Here is a 23724-nt window from a genome sequence, read left to right as displayed (position 1 = left end):
GTGCCGATATTATATGCAGATTGAACACAACAATAGGTTCCTTTTTTCAGGTACGGTATATGTACATGTACGTGTAATATCCAATACTTGCTGTTGATATAGGATTATAAACTAAAACACAAAAAAACTTGCCTCAGCATACATGTTAATATACATGCAATATACATGCACATACTATTGATACAACAAGACAAGAACTGTAAAATAAGCAGGTCTTTTTCTCCATATGCTCAGGTCATCTAAATGCAAACCAATTGACGGATGAATAAAACATTACTATTAAGCAAGCCGTATGAACTAAATTACTGTCAGATAACAGTTTGCTCATGGATATGATCTGGGCTAATTGTATGTACATGTACATGTAACTCAGGGAATTTAGGTCTCCGGTCTGATCCGTCTGTTTAGTTTTTGATTCAAACTGTAGTTTTCACAGTAAACAAAGAAACGTCTGCGCTAATGCAGTACGTGAGCATCGCATGCAAACTAAATCAGGTTATGCTGCGAATTTCTGTGATTGAATTTGCAGGGAGGGGGGGGGGGGGGGGGGGGGGTTTGCGGCCGCATACTCAACAAGGATTGGCCTACCGGTACTTTAAGATCTACTTGTGTCATTTTGAAAATCAGTGTAAACAAGTTTAGATTGAAACATATCTTTTCCTGAACCATCCCCGGCCCACATCAACCTTACAAGTGACCAAACGCATCACAAATGACATTGTAACATCATGAAGGACTGTAAGTCGTTCATCATCTGAATGACGTTCATCATCTGAATGAATGGCAGCGCGGCCACACTTGTTTGTCCAATCACCAGAATCCGTACAAACCCCAACTGAAACCAATGACAAATCCCCCGGAATGCAGGGATTACATCTCAACAAATCTCCCCTACCCTTGACATTTTCACGTCCTACAAAGCCCAGCTGTTTAAATCAGTTAATATACATCTGTGGATCTTAACTGGGAAATTGAATACTTTGAAATGGAGTTTTCTCAGAGTAAAGATGAGGGGTTTTTTTTTGGGGGGGGGGGGTGGTGGGGGATGGGGGGGGGGGGGCTGGGCAGGGGAGAGCTGGCTTAGGCAGCAGCCCAGGTGCTTCTGTGACTGAAATGCCATTTGCTCGGAGGGCCATTCCAAGTTTTGACAGGCCAGACTGTTTTTAAACTGTAGGGGGTCAGAGAATGAAGACTTAGCGTTGGACAGGGTTGCCACACTGCCCAGGGGTATGGCAACAGATCAAAATGAAACAGGCCTAAAACAAGCACCCGCCTACCAAGTACATGTACATGGACTCAGGACCTGATATTAAAAAACCAAGTACATCTAAAAATAACATGTGGCACATAATGATAGATCGGCATTGTATTTTGATATTAAGTTTTAACAAGTCATTTGACACATTTGACCTTTTTTATGCATCCTAAAATTACATGTAGGGATTGGGACCCTACAGATTTTTCTCAACACTCATAAAATATCAGGGGGGGTCCTACATTCACATATCTCATACACACACACATACATGTACTGGAATTTGTATCCTTGTGGGGACATTTCTTTGTTCTCGTGTACTAAAGTTTTCGAGTTTTGAAAGTACAGTTTAAAAATGTTCCTAGTTTAACCAGAATAAATTTCCTTGGCTGAAATTCGGAATTAATATCCCTTTTCTAAAAGTCTTCTATTTGCGACAGATCAACCCACCTTGGAAATTCCTAGTTTTTTAGTAAAATCCATATATCTATTTCGTGAAAACCTTGTCGAGACGTATTCATCTATAGAAATTGCCCTGTGGTGGAGACGTACATATATACAATCTTTTGTTCCCTATTGTGTGCATGTCTCCAGAGGGCACGGTGTATCAGATCACATACACACGCTTTGATTGCATCTGAAAAGGGAACTCCCAGGCTTATGAATATGGGTCTGTATGATACACCATGATAAAAAGAGCACTGATTTCGGGGCAGTTTCAGGCACAAAAGGATCGCAGTAGGGGGACAACTTCTCATGGTAATCAATCGCTACATCCAGCAACTCCATACGTCCTACGAACCACCAAAGCCGGGTAACCGCCTAGTCCAGAATAATACGCACAACACATGAAACAATTCACTACACGGGAAATTAAACCCAAGCACATACTTGTAATTTCAGAAAATCAATTTCCTTCTCTTACCATTAAACTTTTGAACGAACAAGCATAATATGTCAATTGTGGTAATCCCCCACAGAATGCAGTTATTTTATTCAAGCAGGAAGACAACAAACAGGTAACCATTCTGATATTCTGACAGATAGGACGCTGTGTTTGTCACACATTCAACTGCAAACCATTGAAGTGCCTTTAGCAAATAGGAGATCAGAATTTATATGACCCAAAAAAATAATATGATTCCGACAACAAAAACAGGCAAAAATCCTATGCGCTCAATCTTAACTCTGTGTTGGGAAAAGGACCAGTTTTGATGAATTTGCTGCAATTTACAACAATCTTGAATATTAGCGTGAATAAAAAATAAATGAACATGTACATATCCTACAATATACAGTGAAATCTCAATAAGTCAAAACCTGTTTACTCAAAAACCCTTCTAACTCAAAGTTAAAACTTATTCCAATCAATTGTTGTTGAATAGAAAATCCATTGGATAACTCAAAACTCTGCTTAACTCAAAATTTGAGCCGATTTCCCTGAGATTTGACTTGAGATTCCACTGTACACTAAATTTTAGCGAGAAAAAAAACACCTATCCAAAAAAACTCATTACAGCAATACAGCTCTCAACAATGTCAAATTAAATTCGATTATGGCAGTTTTCAAGCCGACTGTTCAGGCAATTTTGTTTGTATTTAATCAAAAGACGGCTATTCCACATGTACATGTATCCATGACGTACATGTACGTGTATATTCGTCAACACACTGAATCAGATCTACAATATGTAAATGACGTAAACAGGAAATGCGGTGTTTTTTTTTTTAAAGGACTTATCTTCCACAAGCAAGTTGCTTGTATTACCTTTTCTGGCTGAATATCCTGGTGTAAATGCTGTTGACGCTCAGACTTCCAATAATAATGAACAGTTTTCTAAGTACAATGCTCAGGGCAATTAACAACATGGGGCAGAAAAACAAGCAGCTCACAATTGCAGCCAATGAAAAGGTCCCGCAGGAAATAAGCGACAAGGCAGTCTCCCCTTCCAGAAAGCCATTCTTTATAGCAGGGAGAAAAAAAATAATAATAAAAATAAAACGTCCGTCGTCGCTATGCATGTGTCAGGAACAGGCACCTGTGTGTCAGGTGAAAGTCTTCAATAGCCAATCACCGTGGCAACCAACACCCCCCTCGGATGCGAAAGGTTAGAGGATCTGCTCTGAACATGTCACTGTGGCTGTTGCGTTTTTCTTGGACGATCACACAACACAATTCCCCTTGGATATGGCCAGTCTGCTTGATGGGGCAAATGAGATTTCAGATTACTCCGCAAGCTAGAAAAGCAAGTCTCAAGCAAGCCATCACGACCAGGCCATTCCCAAATATTCATTTCACACTTCGCCATTACTGCAACCGTGGGACACACATGTATGCGCGTGATCACGGGCTGTATCAACCTGCCTTCCAGCCAGACAAACCTGGGCCATTTTGGCAAAGGATTGCATGCTCAAATCCCTTGGGGGAACACGGCCCCAGTAATTTGATTTACGCAGAGATGACAACAATGAAATCCCTGTCAAAAGTTCTCCCATTCAAGCCCAGAAATGAGCCTGTCCTGTTGACGTGATCTTTGGACTTGATTCTCACAGTCAGGGAGGTGGTTTAGTTTCGAAATGCTCACTCTAAAATCAACACACTTTTTTTTCTTTTCTTTTGCAATACTGTCTGGTAAAATAAGCACCTGGCTTGCAAGGCCTGTAACAAATTCCAGCCGACAAAACCTCTTTTATGAAAAACTTAGTATCCAACAAAGGAGGGTTTCACCAACTGATGACAATGGATCTCATGGCAGCTATTTTCGAGAGTGCTCTATTTACGGATTTGATTCACTAATGAGATTACAAAAAGGTCTATTCCCCCATTATTATTCTAGCTGAACCGCAGCACTTCTCTCTGAAAAGATCTGAAGTGTATTGCTGTTTGACACTCAGCAACAATCACAAGAACTGCACAACACGCCTACCCATACAGTCTCACACAACAAGCAAGTTAAAACCAGGACAGAGAAACCCTTCCCACTTTTTTTTTCTTCAAGTCAGGAAGTTAAGAATTTGTTGGACTGGCAGAGATGAATGGAATTACAGGGAAAAGTCTTACCATGCGGTCAACAAGTATGGCAGGAAGTGGTGGTTTACGAAGGACAATGTGGGGATCAAACACCAGTTCAATTTCTGCTTAGGATTAGGGTTTGCAGTGGGATTTACTCTCAGCAGGGATTACAATTAACCCTTTGGGTCTTATAAGAAAACCTTTTTTACAAGTGCAAGGATTTACAATTAACATGTCTATGGGTTAAGAGGCGAGTCCTTGTCATTCATTGACACAATCAAAATGTACTTTGGAACTGGAATGAACTGTGGGGACTCAGTCCAGAGACAACCTGATACCGTATTTCCATCATCCTTGAATTGTAAGTGATTAAAAAAAACCCACCAAGTAACTATGCAAATTGCAGACTTTGCAAGCTTAGGTAGTGTAGTGGACAGTAAATCATGGTTTGTGTCAACTGCGTTTATTTCAAGACCATAGCTTACCCAGATTTTTCTATTAAACATTATTTAACATTACTTAGCTAGGACAACCAGATTTATTCTCTTGAAACTTTATTTATTTTCTTGAAATGAATTCTGTCAGCTTAAAAAAAAATCAGCGGAAAAGAACAGTGCATCCTGACGCCACTCTTTTCATCATATATTATTTCAATGAAGGTCAGTCATTGCAAAAAGGTTGAAAAGACATGAATCTGGAGCAGAGAAACATGCACTCAACTCTCCATAGAGTTTGTATACAACTAAAGAATTGGCGTGTGGATACTACATTCTTTCCAAATCAGCACAAGTACGTGTATGATTATGAAGCTTATCGCAGGAAAAGGGAGTCAGTGAAGTGATACACATTGTCATGCGAGTACGCATGCAGTGCATATAGACACGGGCCTACGTGACAAACAACAATTGCAGCTTATATAAGTAACTTAGACACAGAGCCCCCAGAGGTTAACATGCAAGACTTATTGCTCAGCCATGAATGAAACTTGAAACAGGCTAAGTATTCATGGCAAGGATGAACGCAGCGTGGATTCTTCACTCTCAGTTAAACGCTTTCTTCGTCCAGCTCTTAAGGGATTTTTTCCCCCCCGGTTTAAGAGGGGATTTAGTCTTTACGTATGCTGACTTATTCTAATCCTTTGACTGCCAGTTTAATGGCAGTCAAAAAGGCTTTTGTGCTGCGGTACATTTCCAAGTGGTGGTACAATCATCATCATGATGTGCCGTCTTCGATTCGAAGGTTGGCAACTATGGCTTGCCATCCTATTCTCCACCCGACGCTTAATTTCCCCATAGGTCCTGCATCTTGGGCAGCTCTTCCGATCATCTTTTCACATCATCCTCCGTCTTCCTGGCACTCTTGTCCCGTCTATTGTTCCTTCAATCGCTACACCTTGCCAGTCTACCCGCACTGCCACTCATAACATGCCCTGCATACTTTAGTTTCTTCTAAGTTAGTGATGGTGATTAACAGGTTACGTTTTGTTCCCTTTCTTAGCTATACATCTTCATTGGTGACTCTCTCTGTCAAGCTGATTTTCAGTATGCGTCCGTAGCACCATGCCAGCGGCTCGAACACATTTCAGCCGCGTCCTTTACAATTCAGCTTCTCAGCTGCGAGTACGGATGATTAGCCCACCAAACTATTATTATTATATTCACCACATCTCAAATGTACCACATCTTCAATGCAATGCGTTGTGTAATTTCCTTGGACAAAAGTCCAGGCTTCGCATTCATTGCTGAGGACACGACAGAGGGCAAGAACTTCAACTTTAGTTTGAAGTTTAAAATTCCTCTTAAAATCTCTTCACACTCCCCCAAAATTTGATTGTGCTGGGCCCATTCTCCTTTTTCTTTCATTCAGATCTCTTCCTTCTTGTGTCACACTCACAGAGCTACCCAAGTAAGAACATTCTTTGACTTGTTGCAGATCATGTCTATCAGCTTGCACCTGTACATCTGCTGTGGTGGTTTTGCTATACACACATGGTCTTTGTCTTCTTTGCATTCAGCTCCATGCCACACTTCTTACATGCAATACAAACATTGTTTATCAGATTTTGAAGTTGCGTTTCACTATCTGCTAGCAGCACAGTATCATCCTCATATATATCTGGTGATTGTGATATTAATTCCATTGGGGGTACAATGCTAAAGAAAAAAAAACCCTGGCTAAGGCCAAAAAAAAAAGTCTCCGGTTTCTGGTATGTGCGCACGTCGCCGTAGCCATGCGCGTCGGCAAAATGAAAAAGTTTTTTTTCAATGAAAGATGATGTCTCAAAACCGCCAAACTCACTGGTTTGACTGGAATCCTGCTGCTGCACAATTTTAACGTGTTTTTAGATTGGGTTATGGTCGAGAATAAGCTTTATGTGGCCTCTTTGGACTCCCATATATTTGCACTAAGTTTAGTCGGGCACCATTTGCAGTCATCAGCCGACATTTGAAGCAAAAAAATCAGGTAAAAAAAAAAAAAAGGCCGCGTCGCCGCACCACTTTTTGGGCAAGCTCCATACCAAAAACCGGAGACTTTTTTTTTTGGCCTAACTATGATACACAATAAAATTGAAATTCCACTCAACATAAAACTTTACAGCATGCAGCAATGAAAAACAACTTATTTATGTGTAACTTCGAGTGATACACTACTACACCATTCAAACATTAGTCAGAGAAGTCTTCCGTGATGACCTTATCTCAGCAGCGGAGATATTTCCTGGAATCTACCCAACCTTCAAAAGGTTAACTATGCTTTGATAGTTCACATACCACGATTGTTGTATCCGGAAAAGTCAGCTTGGGTCAGACACGCATTTGCTATTCATTTCATGATATCAACAGACTCCCACTGAACAAAGGCATTACTCCTGATACCAACAGATTCTTTTCTCATTCACAATTTTTTTCCAAATTTTTGCCTCTTGGTCACTGGCATCAGTTCTGCCCGTAGACTGTGTTGGTAGGCCACTCGTGTTTGTTAAAAAGGCCGAGACATTGATGAAACCAAATCCGCAAACTACCCTCAGAAGAGAGCAGAGATAATAAAAACGAAGGAAAACTTTAAAAGGGTTTAACATATCACCCATCAAAGGAAATAAAATCAAGCTAGGGTGCATGTATTGATCTCTATGGTAATTTCTGTCTGATTTAATCAGCAACTCATATGGTTAATGAGAACAATAAGTAGTTCACTGCAGTCACGATTATAACATGATTTAAATGACTGAAACAGGTGCCTCAATTTAACTGGCAAGTGTAAGAGTAAAGTAAGATGATAAACTCATCATCCAGATAACCATTCAATCAATTGATACACTGGAGAAGAGAGGTTTCAAACAGACATAAGGCAAGAGTCAGAAAAAAAATAACATCATCCAACACATCCGTGACTCAATCTGAATTTTATCAGAACCACAATTGAATTCGGTTTCAACGCCACGCTCACACCAAAAAAACTCAGTCAAGTCATCTTGCATGGGATAATGATTTCATGATGCAAGCCCATTCCGGCTCCATTAGGCTGTAACCTTTCAAGATATGTACTCTCTGCGCGGAAACAAAAATCGTAACACCCATCTTCATGAATGAATGGCCCACTTGTTTTCTCATATCTCCCTCTGATCGCAAAGCCAACATTTCACCACAACATGGCCACTGACATTACGGCAAGTCATTTATTTACAGCGTACTCCTACCTATGCTGAGACGTTTGTACTTTTGTCCAAAATGAGCGATCAAATGTCTAAGTTGTCAGAGTATCTGTTGCCATCGGAGGCCCTCAGAAAGTGCTGTGGCCCGACCACATGAATATTTTCCTCGCTTATCATCTGAATGATCACCGCGGCAAGGCATCAGGTGAGTCTAATGCAATGGGTCTCAGCTGCGCCTGACAGCGCAGGACGCTTGATAAGAAGAGGAGAAAAAAAACACAACACAAACCAAACCTCGCAGACGATGACAACTTCCCTAATGAGCCAGATGAATCACAAGCTCGTTGTCGGACCCCCCTTACATCACGACGACAGAAAAAAAACGCAACTTGGCGCTGAGGGCAACTTGTTTACCACGCACCGTAGCTCCTCGCCATTCTATTATGCATGCATCAACTGCGAATTATGCTTGTAATCCAAGATCAGGTCCTCGGCAAGAGCGAGCGAGAGACAGAGAGGGGAAAAAGTTATCATGTCTCCTTGATGCGGCTGATTCTGTACGGCAAACGCCCACGCAAAACGTCACCAGACACTGGCTGTTGTTGCAGATAGACCGATACACACACGCGCCGCATCAGGAAGTCAAAAATATAATTAATGAATACACGTCCAGTGAACCTGATGATGGGCTAATAAAAGACTGGGGTTATACACCAAGGCCGACAGGGGAAGCCGAGGTGTGACCTATCCTACATGTAATCTAGCAAACAATAAAAGAGGAAGTCAACATTCTTGCACATATGTCTGGCGTGAATGAAATGAGACTTTTGATCAATACTTAACTTTTCAATCAATATTTGCAGAGATTACAGGCAGACGAAGATGTATTTTTAGCCTTGTTGACACACGTTTTTTCCCTGACTGAATAAAGTACATGACACTTCCGAAACTGATTTTCCAAAACGAAAGTGGTAGTGCTTTCAAACTTATCCGTGTAGAGTGAACATTTAAAATCAATCAACAGAAGTTTAACATTATTTTTTTACCGATATTGTGTAAACAGCGGGGTAAATGCAATTTGTTTTGCTGCTGCTGACCCATTGAAACTTACAACTGTACAGTAAGATGATCAAAATCCAACAAGTCAAACACTGAAAATGAAAATGTCACCTGTTTTTGGCTAAAGACTGTCAACTTTGATTTGCAAACAACACAATTCGATCCAGTGACGTCAATCCTCTAAAAAAAAATCAGGTTTCCACAAAGCCAAACAAAGCCTAGTTATGGACCGGATAAACAGACCCTTCACACATGGATGGCCACAGGTGCACAATAAAACCCCTGATACTAACGATGTCCCCCCCCCCACCACAACAAAGGCGGTATTGGTTTCTGCACTTTCCCAATTACTGTACTCTGTGAGATCTTGTGCACTGTGAAAAGTGTATCTGCAAAAAATTGGTTTCGCAAGTGAACAGGTACATTCAGCTTCATCAGTTCCTTGCTCTATGGTTTGTTTGGTCATAAGGAACTCGCTATCAGCTATGCGCGTGCATTGCACATATATATCTCACCTGCTAGTGCTACGCATCAGTGTGGAATGCATAGTACATTTTCTCCCTCTTTTCCAACAAATTACTTGATCATACATGTATATGATTTAATTTAAAGAGCATGCATTGCTGAACAAGTACATGTACAGTGTGTGCCATTTGTCTGCATTTCAAAGCAGGATTAGTCTCAGTTGCCAGGCTTTAATCGGAGGCTGCCACGGATTACTGGTAATGGTTCCAATAAGCAAAGCCACATACCTGATGCAAAACAACAGAATGGTCAAATTAGGTTTGCGCTTCACCGACGTATAAACACTGTATACTCAGTGTGTTACCTCCCGAGTGAAAGTTGGACAAAATCACTCGGGTGGGACTCGAACCCATGACCTCCTGCTTTCTAGTGGAGATGTCTTACCACTCGACCACCGAGCTGACTGTGAAAAGTGGTTAGACATCTGCACTAGAAAGCAGGAGGTCGTGGGTTCGAGTCCTACCCGAGTGATTTTTCCAACTTTCACTCGGGAGGTAACACACTGAGTATACAGTGTTTATACGTCGGTGAAGGGCAAACCTAATTTGATTTAATCTCATCTAATTCATAACAGAATGGTCAGTAACAGTTACAGATAGCTAATGATATGTGTACACGTAGATCCTTCCAGATGCGCACCCTCTCGATTGCCAGAGTTTCAGGCATCAATTATTAGCAGGTGATGCTCAACACTATTGATTGAAGCAGTTGACTAATCACATTATAATTCTCTGATACAATACTGTGAAACTTGGGACTTACACTATCAGCTCCTTCAAGAGACATCAAATAAATAATACCTATGCCCATATACAAAACACAAAGAAGATCTGGGGATCAGGAAAATTAATCTAATTACCCACTTGACCTCAACAACAACAACAACAAAAAGGAAAATAAAATCTGCAACAGTGACAAGACTGACCTAAGGGGAGGAAACAGCAATTTGTGGTCAATCAGTGATTCCCGGCGACCACCAAGGCCTTCTTATTGTTATAGGACAATAACTGGCAACAATGTGTTCTTTCCTTTGGACAAACACGTGTGTGCATGGATTTTGGGGGACAACCTTTTGTGGCAATCAATGGCAATTATTGCTGGGCTCAGTAACAGGCCTTGTGTGAACAATCACCGCTCTTCAACTAAAATTAATTATTCGTTTTTTTATTTTGTTTCTTTGTACATTCTTTTTTTTAAAGCCAGGCTTCAGAACAAAGTTTTCCTCAAATCGAAAGGGATTTTCCATTCTAGTACGAAAGCACTCACCACTGTTTACCTACATTGCATCAGCGCGAATGTACATGTACATGTACATGTAGGTAACCAGAGATTACTCGTTTTCTGTAATATAATTGAGCGTCCAAAGACCAGTTCTTGCTCTGAACACCGCACTTGATTACAGCATGGATGTATCTTCAAATTTCAGAATGATTACAAACTTCCTGGTACTGAGCATGCTCAGGAAATGAAAACCAACTGGTTAAGGTACGGTAAATGAGTTCAGATTGTCATCTGGTGACGAGTACAAGGCCGGGTCAGTTTAAAGTACCTTAGTAGTACTTTCTTCACAACCCATTATGGAGTAAAACTGTTGAGGGATGCAGTTTCTGTTGAAGTGAAAACCTGGCCTGCCCTGCCTGCCCCTTTAATCCACCCTATGCCACCGAGCTGAGCTCTAGCCAAGGTAGGATTATAGATCCCATGGGAGGCCCGTTCACAGAAGTGTCCTGGAAGTTGTCTCATGTTACAAGTACAAGGTCAATGGAGCACCACACACACACAGTGAAAGGGATACTCCGCAGAGACCTTTAAAGGGGCACTGTTTTTCCCAAGGTCAAATGAACCAGTGGAGTGCTGCAGTAAACAAATTCCCACCACAATTTATGCTGTTTCAACCACAATGAGACTCTGAGAGGAAATGAGGGTGTCAAGAGACAGTCAGAGAGTTTAATTGTGGTTTTCAATATAGGATGTTTAGCTGAAATGGAAGGATTCAAGATTCAACGAACTTCAAATTTTTGCTGGTTTTTTGGGTCATGATTCTAGAACACAATTCTTCTGGTCTGAACTCAACACGTACATTGTACCTTGTTACAAGACTGGTTCTAAAAGCATTTTCAACTTCTCTATAGACTAGGGTGCTATAATCGGTTTTCAGATTTGGAGGAGAGTCCCACAGTAATGGAAAGACGTATCTTACACCTGCCAATGTCCCAATGTATTTGTATTGCGATTGGGTGCTTGCCTCCATTTTCTATGTCACACATAGCATTTGCGGTTTCAGGTCGAAATGCGCAGCGCAGTCATTTCCCCACCGAAAGAAGATGGAATTGAATTTGATAAACAAGGCAGTTAAAATCAAGAATTCATGAAGACATTACCCCAATTTTCTTCAGTAAGGTTGTGTTAAAACTCCATGCGAAAGCTGGCTCTGCTTTGGTGCGGATGCAGGCCCGCAGGCAACGATACAATCATTTTGAAGTCGGTTTTATGTCTATTGGGCCCCTCAAGCTGAGCTTTTTGTTTTCCTACCAAAATAAGTACTTGACATATTAAGAGGTTTTGTTCTACTTTTAAACACAAAAAAAATGAGACAGATACTGATTAAACTTGCCTACCTGACCCCTTTACAAAGTCTTTGCACTCACGGCCGTCTGAGATACATCCCAATATGCTGAAATTTGCTGGTAGTACATCCATGTATATCCATCAAGCAGAAAAGGTCTCAGACTTAAAAAATCCCTCCACAATGCTTCACACGATCTAATCGCTGGCTAATCCTCATGTGTTACGCAACTCCTTGCCAGGAAACCGTGTCCATTGGGGAATGGCAAATGAACAGGAAAACATGCCACTTGTGATTTCTGGCGGTTCCTCACAAGCTGTTGACTTTACCCAATGCCATGTCTAAGATTGTTTGTGTAGTCTACCAATCTGTTGTCATTCCTTTATGAAGTTCATCAACACAAAAGTCTCTAAGCTCTGTGTTTTTGCTTAAGTATACAAGGTTGTGGTAACGATTTCCACTCCAGGCGAACCAATGCACAGAGAAAGGCTGCGTGATCATGAGGACAATGCACCGCTGCGGCTAGTGTTGATGACTAGTGGTGTGCTGGAGCCACTGTTACTACAATGAATCTAGAGAGAGTGTGGTTTGACTTACAGGAAGAGGTTCATCACCTCGCGGGGTCGGCAACAGCAGGGCGAAACAACGGCCGGTACAATTTACAAGAAGCAGGAAACAGCAGGCCAAAACGCATGGGGTTAGTGGAAGCTGTGAACTCAATCAAGACTGGGCGGACGACCTTTCCCTCACTGCACGCTGCTTGCTGCCTGGCTAATGCAGCATGTGTGACTGTATGCTTCCCTATGCACAAGCAAATCCTGATCCGATTGTTGTCAGTGTCTACGCTCCGCACACACGCACACATGTGTGTGTGCATGAGAGCTGACTGAAGCCAGCACGGCCAGCCAATACTATATTCCCAGTCAGGTGACCTCGACCAACCACAGACTTAGACACTCAATCAATAGGCCATTCAGCAGCCAGCCAATGAGTCATTCTGTTACATTGTGCGTTGCAGGTGTACACATATTCAGGGACGGTCTCCTATTGTCCAATATAAACATGCATTAACCCCATTCATGGTGATGATCGCATGACCCGTGATGTTTTTTTTTTCCCTGGGTGGATTCTGTATTATGTGATTGGGCCAACAGACAGTGATTGCTCTGATTGTACATGTGCCAATAGCTCGTGAATCATGCACATGTTTCTAAATATATTCATTGCGTTCACATTCACAACAGCATGACATCATTGTCAACCATGTCCGATACAAGCCATAAAAAAGCAATGGCCTTCAACAGTGCAATGATCACACAAAAATGCATCCGAACTGTAATTCGGCAAATTTCTCACCACAAAGAAAAAAGGGGAAAAAATTGACATATTGAGTAACCAATGGCCTTGGGTTGTTATGCTGCCCGCATCTGAATCAAACAAAAGACACTTCCTGGTTGGGTCATTTGAAAGTACATGTAAATTCCAGGTGCAGAGCCTCAAAAGAGCACACAGTCATCTGTGTGACCTAGTTATGCATGTCACGGACCGTAGCTGATGAATTCATGGCAATTGAATCAATCCCTGTATATCAGAGCTGGCTTTACTTTTGGTGATGCCAATTGAATACACAGTAATGATAACTGACATGTTCATGTACAAAGTCAAAACACACATGTATCATGGCCCCCCAAAAAGACACTTATGAGTTTAGTTTTAATTGTAAAATGTGATTTGGCTATCGGTATTTTAAATAAAAATGGTTAAAATGAGGTACAGTTTTCCTCTTTGCAGTATCCTTGCCCCATCTTAACATGATTAACCCATTAGTCATTGTATCTCTCCCCCTAAATGCCCCACCAATTACTCCTTGTAGTTGTACCGTCCCAAACTGCCCCAGCCCTCTGTGAAATATAAGGGATTTATAAAAGAGTAAATACAGAGTACTACAATGTAATACAACTCGCTGATGGGTTAAAGAACATGTAGAGTGGACCATTTGCAGCTATCGACAAAGTAATCGACCAAATTATTGTTAAATAGCTTATTTGGTTTAAAGATAGTAACGACACTTTCCCCTGTGAAATTATTCTTTCTGCCATGCTGTCATTTTGAAGAAAACAATCAAAGAAGGTCATTTCTAAAGACGCGTCCAGTGACACATTTTTGGAAATGTCTGTTTATAGTTCGATTGTAATTGGGCGATAGGTGCAAGCATTTACACGACACACACGCACAGCTGCTATTATTCGTCCGTTCAGCCTGTGACATCACGTTAAGCTACAACCGGCTGATTGAGAAACATGTCCCGGATGCCGACTTTGGGATTATGTCACAAGAGGGCGCAATTCAAAATACGACATGGCAACTTTTGAACTGACATGGAGATCCAGAATATTGTGTTTTCTCAAAATACACAGCATTCACAGAGCTAAAACTTCATCGGGTTAGTTGTTAAAGGGAAAATACAACATTTGCAAACATCAAAAATAAATCATTTTGGAATACCCTTGCTGGACTGTTAGTGAATGACAGTGTAAAGCATCCTGTAAAATCATGGCACCTGGTATACTGTCATTTTCAAGAAAAGTGGTATTTTTGTATCAATTTCCAAATACTGGCCCCAATTGACCATCGCACTTGTTTGCAATCGATTACACACCTATGAATGGGTACAAGCCAGCTAGACTGGTTCCCTGACCTTACAATTCCCCAATGTATGTAAACTGCTCTGTTTCTTCTTATATGGAGTCAGGGAACCAGACTACAGGAAAAGATTGTTTTTCTTGGTTTTTATAGCATTTTCAAACCCAAAACCTCAAAAAAGTCAGTGTAACTATATTTGCTATATATTTCCAACCCCCCAATTCCATCCATTTCTGAAAATTACAGCAAAAGCAAATGATGAATATTCCCTTTAAGTTTAAGCACCCCTCTTGAGATTTTGAACACTTTTGTTGCTGTAAACAAAAGAAAAATGCACAAATGACAAATGGTCCATTCTACCTTTAAGCATAAGGAACAACAAAACCGAAATGACATTCCATCTGATGACGTGCAAGTACTGGTACAGTAACATGTAGAATGGGCTGAGTGACCTTCTATGACCTCTCACCCTGACACCCAGGCCAACCCGCATTTCCCATGATGCCTTCCTGTGCTAGCGGGTGTGCATGACCTCATACTAGGGTTCACTGTATGCCCAACGCATGACCAGTGTTCTACAACCTGCTCCCTTCCGCTCAACACGTCCCGTGCTCATTATGGGAAACCTTTCTGTTTCGATTAGAACTTCCTGGAACCTTGCAGCTGACGATCTTCCTCCACACCGAGGGGGAGCCACTCTTATCAAAAATAGCCAGACGTATTAAGTGGGGTGTATTCATTGTTAACAGATTCTAATTTGCTTTCTTCTGTCCAACTACTCTTTGGTCATTTAACACGGTGCATTTTTTTGTACTGTTCATATATGGAGCACTTGTTCAATTCCAAGAGAGAAATGCATGAAATAATATCAAGGTTTTGTTCCACTTGTCCTAAATGTTTAACCTTATGGAATAGCAGGAGTTTCTCACCGCATCATTCTTAAAGCTACAGTCCATCATTTGCAGTTATCCAAAAAGTAACTGACGTAATTCGTGTTGAAAAACATACTTGGTTGAAAGATAGTAAGGGGACTAAACTCCCTTAAAATTATTCTTTCTGGCATGCTGTCATTTGAAGAAATCAACGAAAGAAGACCGTTGGAAATGTCCATTAGTAGATCGTATTTTATTCGGCGTAGCACGCGCAAGCGTTGACACGACGCACGTGCGCGGTTGCTTTAATTCGTCGGATCAGTGCGTGACATCGCATAGCTGCAATTGGCTCAGTGAGAACATGTCTCGTACGCTGAATTCAGGCCCAATTCAAAACATGATTCAGCAACTTTTGATTTGAAAGCGAGATCCTACAAATAGAATGTTGTTTTTCTCGAAATATACAGCTGAAGCTTGAGCTGCAACTTCATCAGGTTAGTTGTTCAGCACCATTCTTTAGATTTTGAGCACGTTTGTTGCTTCAAACCAACAAAATGCACAAATTACCAATGATGGACTATACCTTTAAGGCTATAGAAAACTGCGACATGAGTGTCTCTATAACCAATTCTAGAGAATATCAAATTGCTCTTCTTTTTTTTTAAATTGCGGTGAGTAACAGCATCATTTATTTTCATACACACACACGTGCATGCAGTGCTTCAAGTTCTTCCTTGCCAGTTCCCACTTTACGTTTTTTATTCAGAAACACTTGAATTTATATATATTTTTTTATATTGAGTGAGTTGCTTCTGTTGCACCATAGTTCTTTGGATAAACATTCAGGACGTGTATGAAATTCATGACTCCTTCAAATTCATGTCCAGAAAGAACCGGGGGGGGGGGGGGGGGAAGTGGGAACGCTTTTAAGCAGGACTACGTCGAGTGTTTCCTCTCCCCGGCCGCGCAGTCGCCTCTGTGTATTATTCACCGGTGACCTAGTTTCATAAACGGCGCAGAAATGACGCCACCGGCACTGTGGCCCGAAGCTAATCTGCGATGACATTTCCAACGTCCGCCCGTATGAAAGCCTGGACATATTTTTTTCCCTTTCTTTTGGGGTCCGTTGCTGTTGCAGAACAACCCCGGGAAGCAGTTGCGCGGGGAGAACGGTAAACAAGGGGGATAAGAATAGGAATGGAATATCATCGATTCTCTCCTCAGAGAGGACTTTGTGTCAACAGGTCAATAACGAAAAAGGAGCAAGATCTATCTGTGCAGCGATCTCGCCGTGTTTTGATACTCTCTGGGTCGGAATACAATCACAGACAAATAACAAGTTAGATAACTGCTAACTTGCGACACAACACAATCGTTTCAAAATAAAGCTTGTAGAACTGAGAGCAGTTACATGCAAGTTATTCGCGACAAAGTGTTTGTGATGCCTCAAAAGAGAGATTTCTTATTATGTAATTTCAAATGAAGCTCTAGATACATAATATTATTAATGACAATGAAAACGTATATAGTGCCGGTATTCGCCAAGTGAGACGTATACATGGCACAATCTACAGTTGACTCTCGTTAGTACAAACTCTGTTAAGTAATACAAAATTCTGGTTATAACAAACATAAAGCCTTGGTCCCGACTGTGCATTTATATGCACAATGAATGGGACTGATGTTCCTCTTAATACAAAATTCTGATATAACAAACAATTTGGCTAGGTCCGAACGAGTTTGTTATAAAGAGACTGGACTGTACATCACTAACAAAATTACTATAAAAATTGGTTAAACAAACAAAAAATGAGAGGTAAAAAATGATTGGTTAAGGGATGATTTATATGACTGGAATGAAGAGCCAACTTCACAAAAAAACCCAGCTGTATCATTACATACATGTATATGTTGTCAATCTAAAACACAGGAATTGAAATCTACGGCATCCTTGTGCATGTATGTTGGGAACGGCTGTGCTTACATAGCAGTGTTATCAAACCATTGCTGAGGGCACGTTGCTAACAGCCTCGAACCTGTGACCTATATCTCTCAGCCTCCCTGAATCAGGACAGCACGCCACCCCCCCCCCCCCTCAACCACTCAAAATGATTCTACAGAGGTTGGTAAACCATTTGTAGTGAGGCCTGCCATAAAGATGGATATATTTTTTTCATCTTCAACCGCAATATCAAAATAAGCCTCTTCATTAAAAGATTTATGGGACATTCTAAATTACACTTTTAGCTGCTTTATGTACCAGGTATGTTATTTTAAGGGAACTCAGGAGGAGGGGGAAAAAACAGTAATTGATCAATTTATTCGAATATTCAGTCGCCATAAACTTCTCATCAGAAGGTACAGTGTACCGGTACATGTCTGATGTTATCGTTGATTATATTAATTGCAAATGGGTGTTTATAGGCGTCATCGCAGTACGCGATGATAATATGATGCCGGTTTGCAGGGCAGTGGCTGAGGTGCGGTTGTGGTACTGTCGCGCTTTCTCCCCAGGCCATTGACCTGTGCTCGTGTCACGCAGGGATTTGTCCCAACTGGTGGGGATGGCAGTGGGGGTGAGATTGGAGGGTGGGGGGGGGGGGGGGTGGGGGGGGGGGGGGTGGGGGGGGGATGGGGGGGTGGGGGATGGGGGGGGGGAGGTGGGGAATGGGGGGGGGGGAGGATGGGGTGAACGGGGACATGAATGGCCCATGCATGTCAATTAAATAACCAAGACCCAATGCCAATGATGTTTAATCATCACCTCTTGCAGCAAGGTCTTTAGAGGATTGCTTTGTCCGTCTTGAATCTTAATGAGTGAAGGTGATATACCTGAACACTGCTCATTAATTTACGTACATAAATCAGTCGCGACAGTATGTGTACTGCATTTGCAACCAGTCCTAAGACACACTCCCAAAGTGAATGTACATGTGCTCTTCATGAATATAAAAGTTACTTTTGCCCATAGAGTTAGCACCAACACTTCAAATTCCTTTTAGGCAATCTTCTGTGGAGTATGGATAACACTTCAAATCCCTGCACAATTCTTTTGTGTGGTTAAGTTTAGGACAAGCAGGCAGATTCGGTCACGCTTCGCTGCTCTCCACAGTGCTGTTCTGTGGTGCAGTAACTCTCTGTGTGACACAGTAATTACTTAAACATTTCATATCCTTACACTTGAAACCGACGTGCAGGGTTTTAAAGGGTTACATAGCTTTTTTTTTAATACGTGGCTTTATTACAGAAGCAGCCATTCTTGGCAATACATTCATAGGCCCTTGCACCGGTAAACATGTTTTTTTCCCGTACACTTTGCAAATAACAAGTCAGTTTCTTGTGTGAAGATTACTGCTGAACTGAATAGTCGAGCTGCGGTAGAAAAAAAACTCAGGGAGACTGCAGCTCAATCCACTCCAATCTCGAGTGACTTCCACAATACGGTCAACGACAGGAAAACATGGGGGGGGGAATCTCTGGCACAGAAACTGGGAAGGGAGAATGACCCCACACAATACACCAAACCCTATCAAAAATAGATTCACTCCAGTGTTATTACATAAATTACGGAGCAGGCGAGGTTGGCTGACGGCACTTTTTTTTCTTTCTCTTCACTGATGCACGGCCACGTTAGATCTTAGAGGGTGGGACATGGGGGAGAGATCTATTGCGAGCGCAGTGAAGACAAACAATTAGCAAGTGATGGAGCGCTCGTATCACTAAAGGCCATCGCCGCCGCGGTTATGAATCTGATGAGAAAAACAACCTTGCAATTCCATCAGGTCTTGTCCAGTTTTTTTTTTTTCTTTTCTTTTTCACTTGACAGCAGGGTGATGAGTATTAGCTGCTGATTGAAGGTGCCACTTTCCAACTGACTAAAAAATAATCAGCCGGGCCATTTGTTGGGGGAATTAATTTTGTCTACTGATGGCCGACCCCCATATGACAAGCTCGTTATTATAAGACCTGTTCCGTGTCATGATGATCTGACTTTTTAATGAACCTGACTTCGGGAGACTTGAGCCCGGTCATGATGACCGCCCGTCATCAATTAAAGGCCGCTTCCCCGATTGACCCATCATGCTAGTCATTATCGTATATATCGACATTGACATGCGGTGATTGTAATAAGAAAATTCTCTCTTCATTACTCGAAATCTGAAACGTTTCACCCCAAACTGATTACATGAAACCCATCAATCCACGGTTGAACTCAGTGTAGTTTTGTTCCTCTGTACAGGTTTCAGTATATTTGGAAATGTGCAAAATCTCATCCAAAATACGAAAAATACAGGGGGGAAAAATGGGTGGGCCGGGGGAGTGACCCCACACAACTATGCAAATGAAGTATTGTAATGATTCACTTTAAAGCCATCCCACTCTAAGGCAGTCTTCAACAATGTAGAAAATGCCAAGGAAAGGCCAAAATGCTGGCAAATTCAAATTAAATCTAGAAGTAAAACAATCTAAAAACCATGGTAGGATCAGTAACTCATGTTTTGCATATTCTGACTAGCAGCACAAGTATTAAGCATAACACCACAACTATGAATAGACACATGATTAATTCCCAGGGCACTTTGTGTATAACCGACATCTCCTTGACGATCAATCACCACGACTCAATTCCTGTCAGTGGGTTCACAATCACACCAAAATGTAATGGCTAAAGACCCCCCCCCCATGCATTGCCTTCATGTATGTCACTCCCTCATCAAAAATGTCACAATCAAAATGACTACGACAATTTCATTAAAGAATGCATGATTTTTTTTTTGGTGATTTTTTTAAAAATCTTACCTTTATCTTTGTCTTTCTCCTTTTCTTCTTTGTCTTTGTCCTTGTCTTTGTCTACCTCGGGGACATCGGCCAGCTTGGAGCGAGGGTTCTTCTTCTTTGTGGGAGGGGCTTGCTGACTTGGGGGTTGACTGGGACTGTGGCTCCGGGGAGCTGGTCTAGAAAATGTACCCTATATGGGGGAACATCACACATCAACAGTTAATATTTTATAACAACATGTATTTCTAAGTTATTATAATAATTACGGAGACTGGTACCTTCGGGGGACATTCCCATTGGGTTGTGCACACAATTTGTCCAACTTAAATGTGCCCTAACCCAATATTCCCTTGTCCTTTTGCCACGAATTTTGGTATTTTTACTAATTAGACCACTAGCAACAAATATAACCTACATGTAATTGCGACAGTAAAATTTTGCCTCTAGAGTGGGGATATGACATTAGGGAGACATCAAAATGTCTCCTTAATGTCCGGTGTCTCCTTACACTAAAACAATATGATAACAGGTCTCCCCGATCTTCCTTCTTCATTGCATACTTGCGCATTGCTCACAACTGAAAAACTCTTGAGTTTCTGTTTACGATGATGACAAAAATTGTGTACAATCTTTTTTGAATTCCTCTGAGTGTGTTCAAACTTGGGTATACATGTACATGTATTCCTCCAATGATGTATGAAGGACAATGGAAAATAGGAAAGATGACAACATGCTGTCATTAGACAGCTCTGTTAATGGGTTCACTTTGAGGACAATACAAATTGACAAGACGGCCTATGGAAATGTCGTAAATCACTCAATTTATGAGCTGGCCTTGCTTTGATGAATAAAACATAAGCGACTCTCCCTGGTTTACGCTCCGATAAAAAGGTCGTTGTCAATCAAACCAGGATGCTGATAAGATGGGAAATAGAAAAATACAGGGGAAACAAACCGGAGAATGAACCAAAAATACTTCAAAATCTGTTGGTGTTTAAATAAAGTGAAGCTTAGTCCCTCTACCTTTCCCATGAGATAAACATATTCAGTCCTGGATACTTGCTAACCCATTTCACACAGAGTTTGTTTTTGCAAACGTCAAGTCAAAAACTAATGCTTGAGCCTTGAGGCTAACCTAACAGCACTAGACATGATTGGATTTCTTTTCCTCTCATTTTTTTTTTCCTGACCGAGAACAATTTCTGGATGAACATCATCCAGCCCCTGGACATCAAAAGTGACCTCGCTGCACAATGTGCGCTGATGATCTACTGGGGCTTTGTGATTATAAAGCACACAATGGTCATTGTGCAGGCAGATCCATCATGCCTGCTTCCAAGGCCGCTCGCTATAACAGAGAGAATATCAGGCCTGAAGTTAATGGATGTAGGATGTCACACCCACACCACGGAGCAACCTATCAGTTCAATTTACCAGATTAAAAGAAAAATGCTGATCGGTTCCGCACAGGCTAAAAATTGATACTTTTTTTAGCAGACCATAAAATAAAACTTCACATGTGTCTTCAATGCTCGTCTTTGAAAAAAAAAGTAAGTGCTGCTGAAAAAGCCAGCGCGCTGATGCCTTAATGCATTCTGGGTCACAGTGTGTGATTTTTTTTAACAATAGGGACTTAACCAATTGCTAGTTTTACAGATTAACACACCCGGACAATTCATCTCTAGGAAATCGCTTTCCACAAAGAGGGTTTTGAGTTTCCTTCACATGGTTACCAACGCTAACAAAACTCCACGCAATTTCTGGATGAATTGCCATCCCTTTAACTGCGCCCTCGCTGCATAACCTCCAGCTCTAGCATTTTACCACGTGCAGTTGATGATCCATGATAGACTTGTCAAGCAAGCAAGGCCAGAACGAAATCGAAAAGGGAGGAGTAATATTTTTTATTCCCATGGGGTAAAAGGGGAAGAGTTTGTATGTGACAGCAGAGGGCAAGCCAGTCAAATATTCTTGACTTTCCATATTTTACACCAGGAGTCTGAGTGCAATATTAATTTTTGTTTTCCTCTCCATCTGAAAAGTATAATATCTGGGCACCTTGCAAAGATAGCGAAGACAATGAAAAAATTAACCCACTTTGCAGAACTTTCTTGTCAGAGTTTAGTGTGTACACCGTGTAGCGTTAGAATTCATGAACATTGTTTGAGAATGGTAGTGTAACACTTCATCTCCTAATAATTTTGAGCTAGAGTTGTGTGCACAGTAGTAAAATGTTCAGTTAACATTGGTCTAACCATCCTCCATGGTCTAACCGTGCGCTTTAACATGATTTACTTCTCCTTACAAATTGGAAATTTGCTTGTTTGAACAACGTTGTCAACCCTTAAATACGCTTTCACTTTTAGGTTGCTTTTGCACCTATTACGCACGCAAAAAATGATTGTTGGTCTGCAAATTAAGTTGAAAATTTGCAAAGTTTGATTTCCTTGTTCGATGTCTCATTCAAATTACATTTCACAACCTTTGAAACAATGTCTCATTCATAACCTCTGTATTGGTAGAAGATTAGCAATTTAAGAACAAAATCTATTTTTCAGGGTGAACTTGAAAATATCTTCGGGAGAGGACATAAGCACCAAAAATTATAGGCAACAAAACGTGCTGCCAGTAACAAATGTTTGTGTCAAAATTTACAGGAATTTTGCAATTTGAAAGTTGCACTGGTACCGGTAAGTGTAAAGTTTGGTTTTACTGCTGAGTGTACACTTTTGTTGGTGCAAATCGAGGATTTTCTATCGTTCCTCTTCCCTTTTCCTTTGTTTATACTCTACTTTTTTTGCAACAGCTCTCACTGATTTTGTACATGATTTCTAATCGAGGTCGTCCTCGATTTTGGTTCCTGTCCTGTCCAATGCACCGATGATGTTGCACGTGTGTGTCCCTGATTTGCACGATGAAGCCGCACATGCACATCTATGAAGTACGAGTATTGAGGAAACCTACCGTGTTTGATGCTTGCGTTGTGTTGGCTGCGTTCACTCTACGGCGTGGGGTGATCCCAACGTTCTCCCCCTTCAGCAAAGAACTCACAACTTTGACGAGACAAGGAGAGAAACAAGAAATCAATAATTTATTCATTAGGAAAAAAATCCTCGACAAATTCACAAATAATTCATGTTTTATCAGACACGGATACAGACACACATGAACTTAAAGAGAGTAAGCTTTCCAATTGCTGAACAAAGGAATTTTTTTTGACACAAGATTTTCATTAATTAACGGGGCCTACTGAATCAACCAAAATTGGCACATTTTGAGTATTTTATTTAATACTAATACAGTGTGCAGTTAAATAAAAGAAGGAAAAAAACTTAATGTAGATATCATTCAAATCACTAC

The 23724-nt window shown here is 41.2% G+C and overlaps 1 protein-coding gene across 1 annotated transcript in view; it reads right to left on the bottom strand.

Annotated features, from left to right (window-relative positions):
* LOC119740285 overlaps positions 1-23724 on the bottom strand; it is a 92984-nt gene that overhangs the window by 28648 nt on the left and 40612 nt on the right. The window contains exons 7-8 of the mRNA XM_038215552.1: positions 23329-23417; positions 20386-20554 (exon numbers count right to left, since the gene is read on the bottom strand). Of these exons, the coding sequence (XP_038071480.1) occupies positions 20386-20554; positions 23329-23417 (258 nt within the window). The remainder of the gene's footprint in view (positions 1-20385; positions 20555-23328; positions 23418-23724) is intronic.

Source organism: Patiria miniata, unplaced genomic scaffold (assembly GCF_015706575.1).
Source record: "Patiria miniata isolate m_02_andy unplaced genomic scaffold, ASM1570657v1 HiC_scaffold_10, whole genome shotgun sequence".
NCBI classification, from domain to species: domain Eukaryota; kingdom Metazoa; phylum Echinodermata; class Asteroidea; order Valvatida; family Asterinidae; genus Patiria; species Patiria miniata.
The sequence above is the reverse complement of the archived record's forward strand: the minus strand, read 5'-3'. Positions and strand labels throughout refer to the sequence as shown.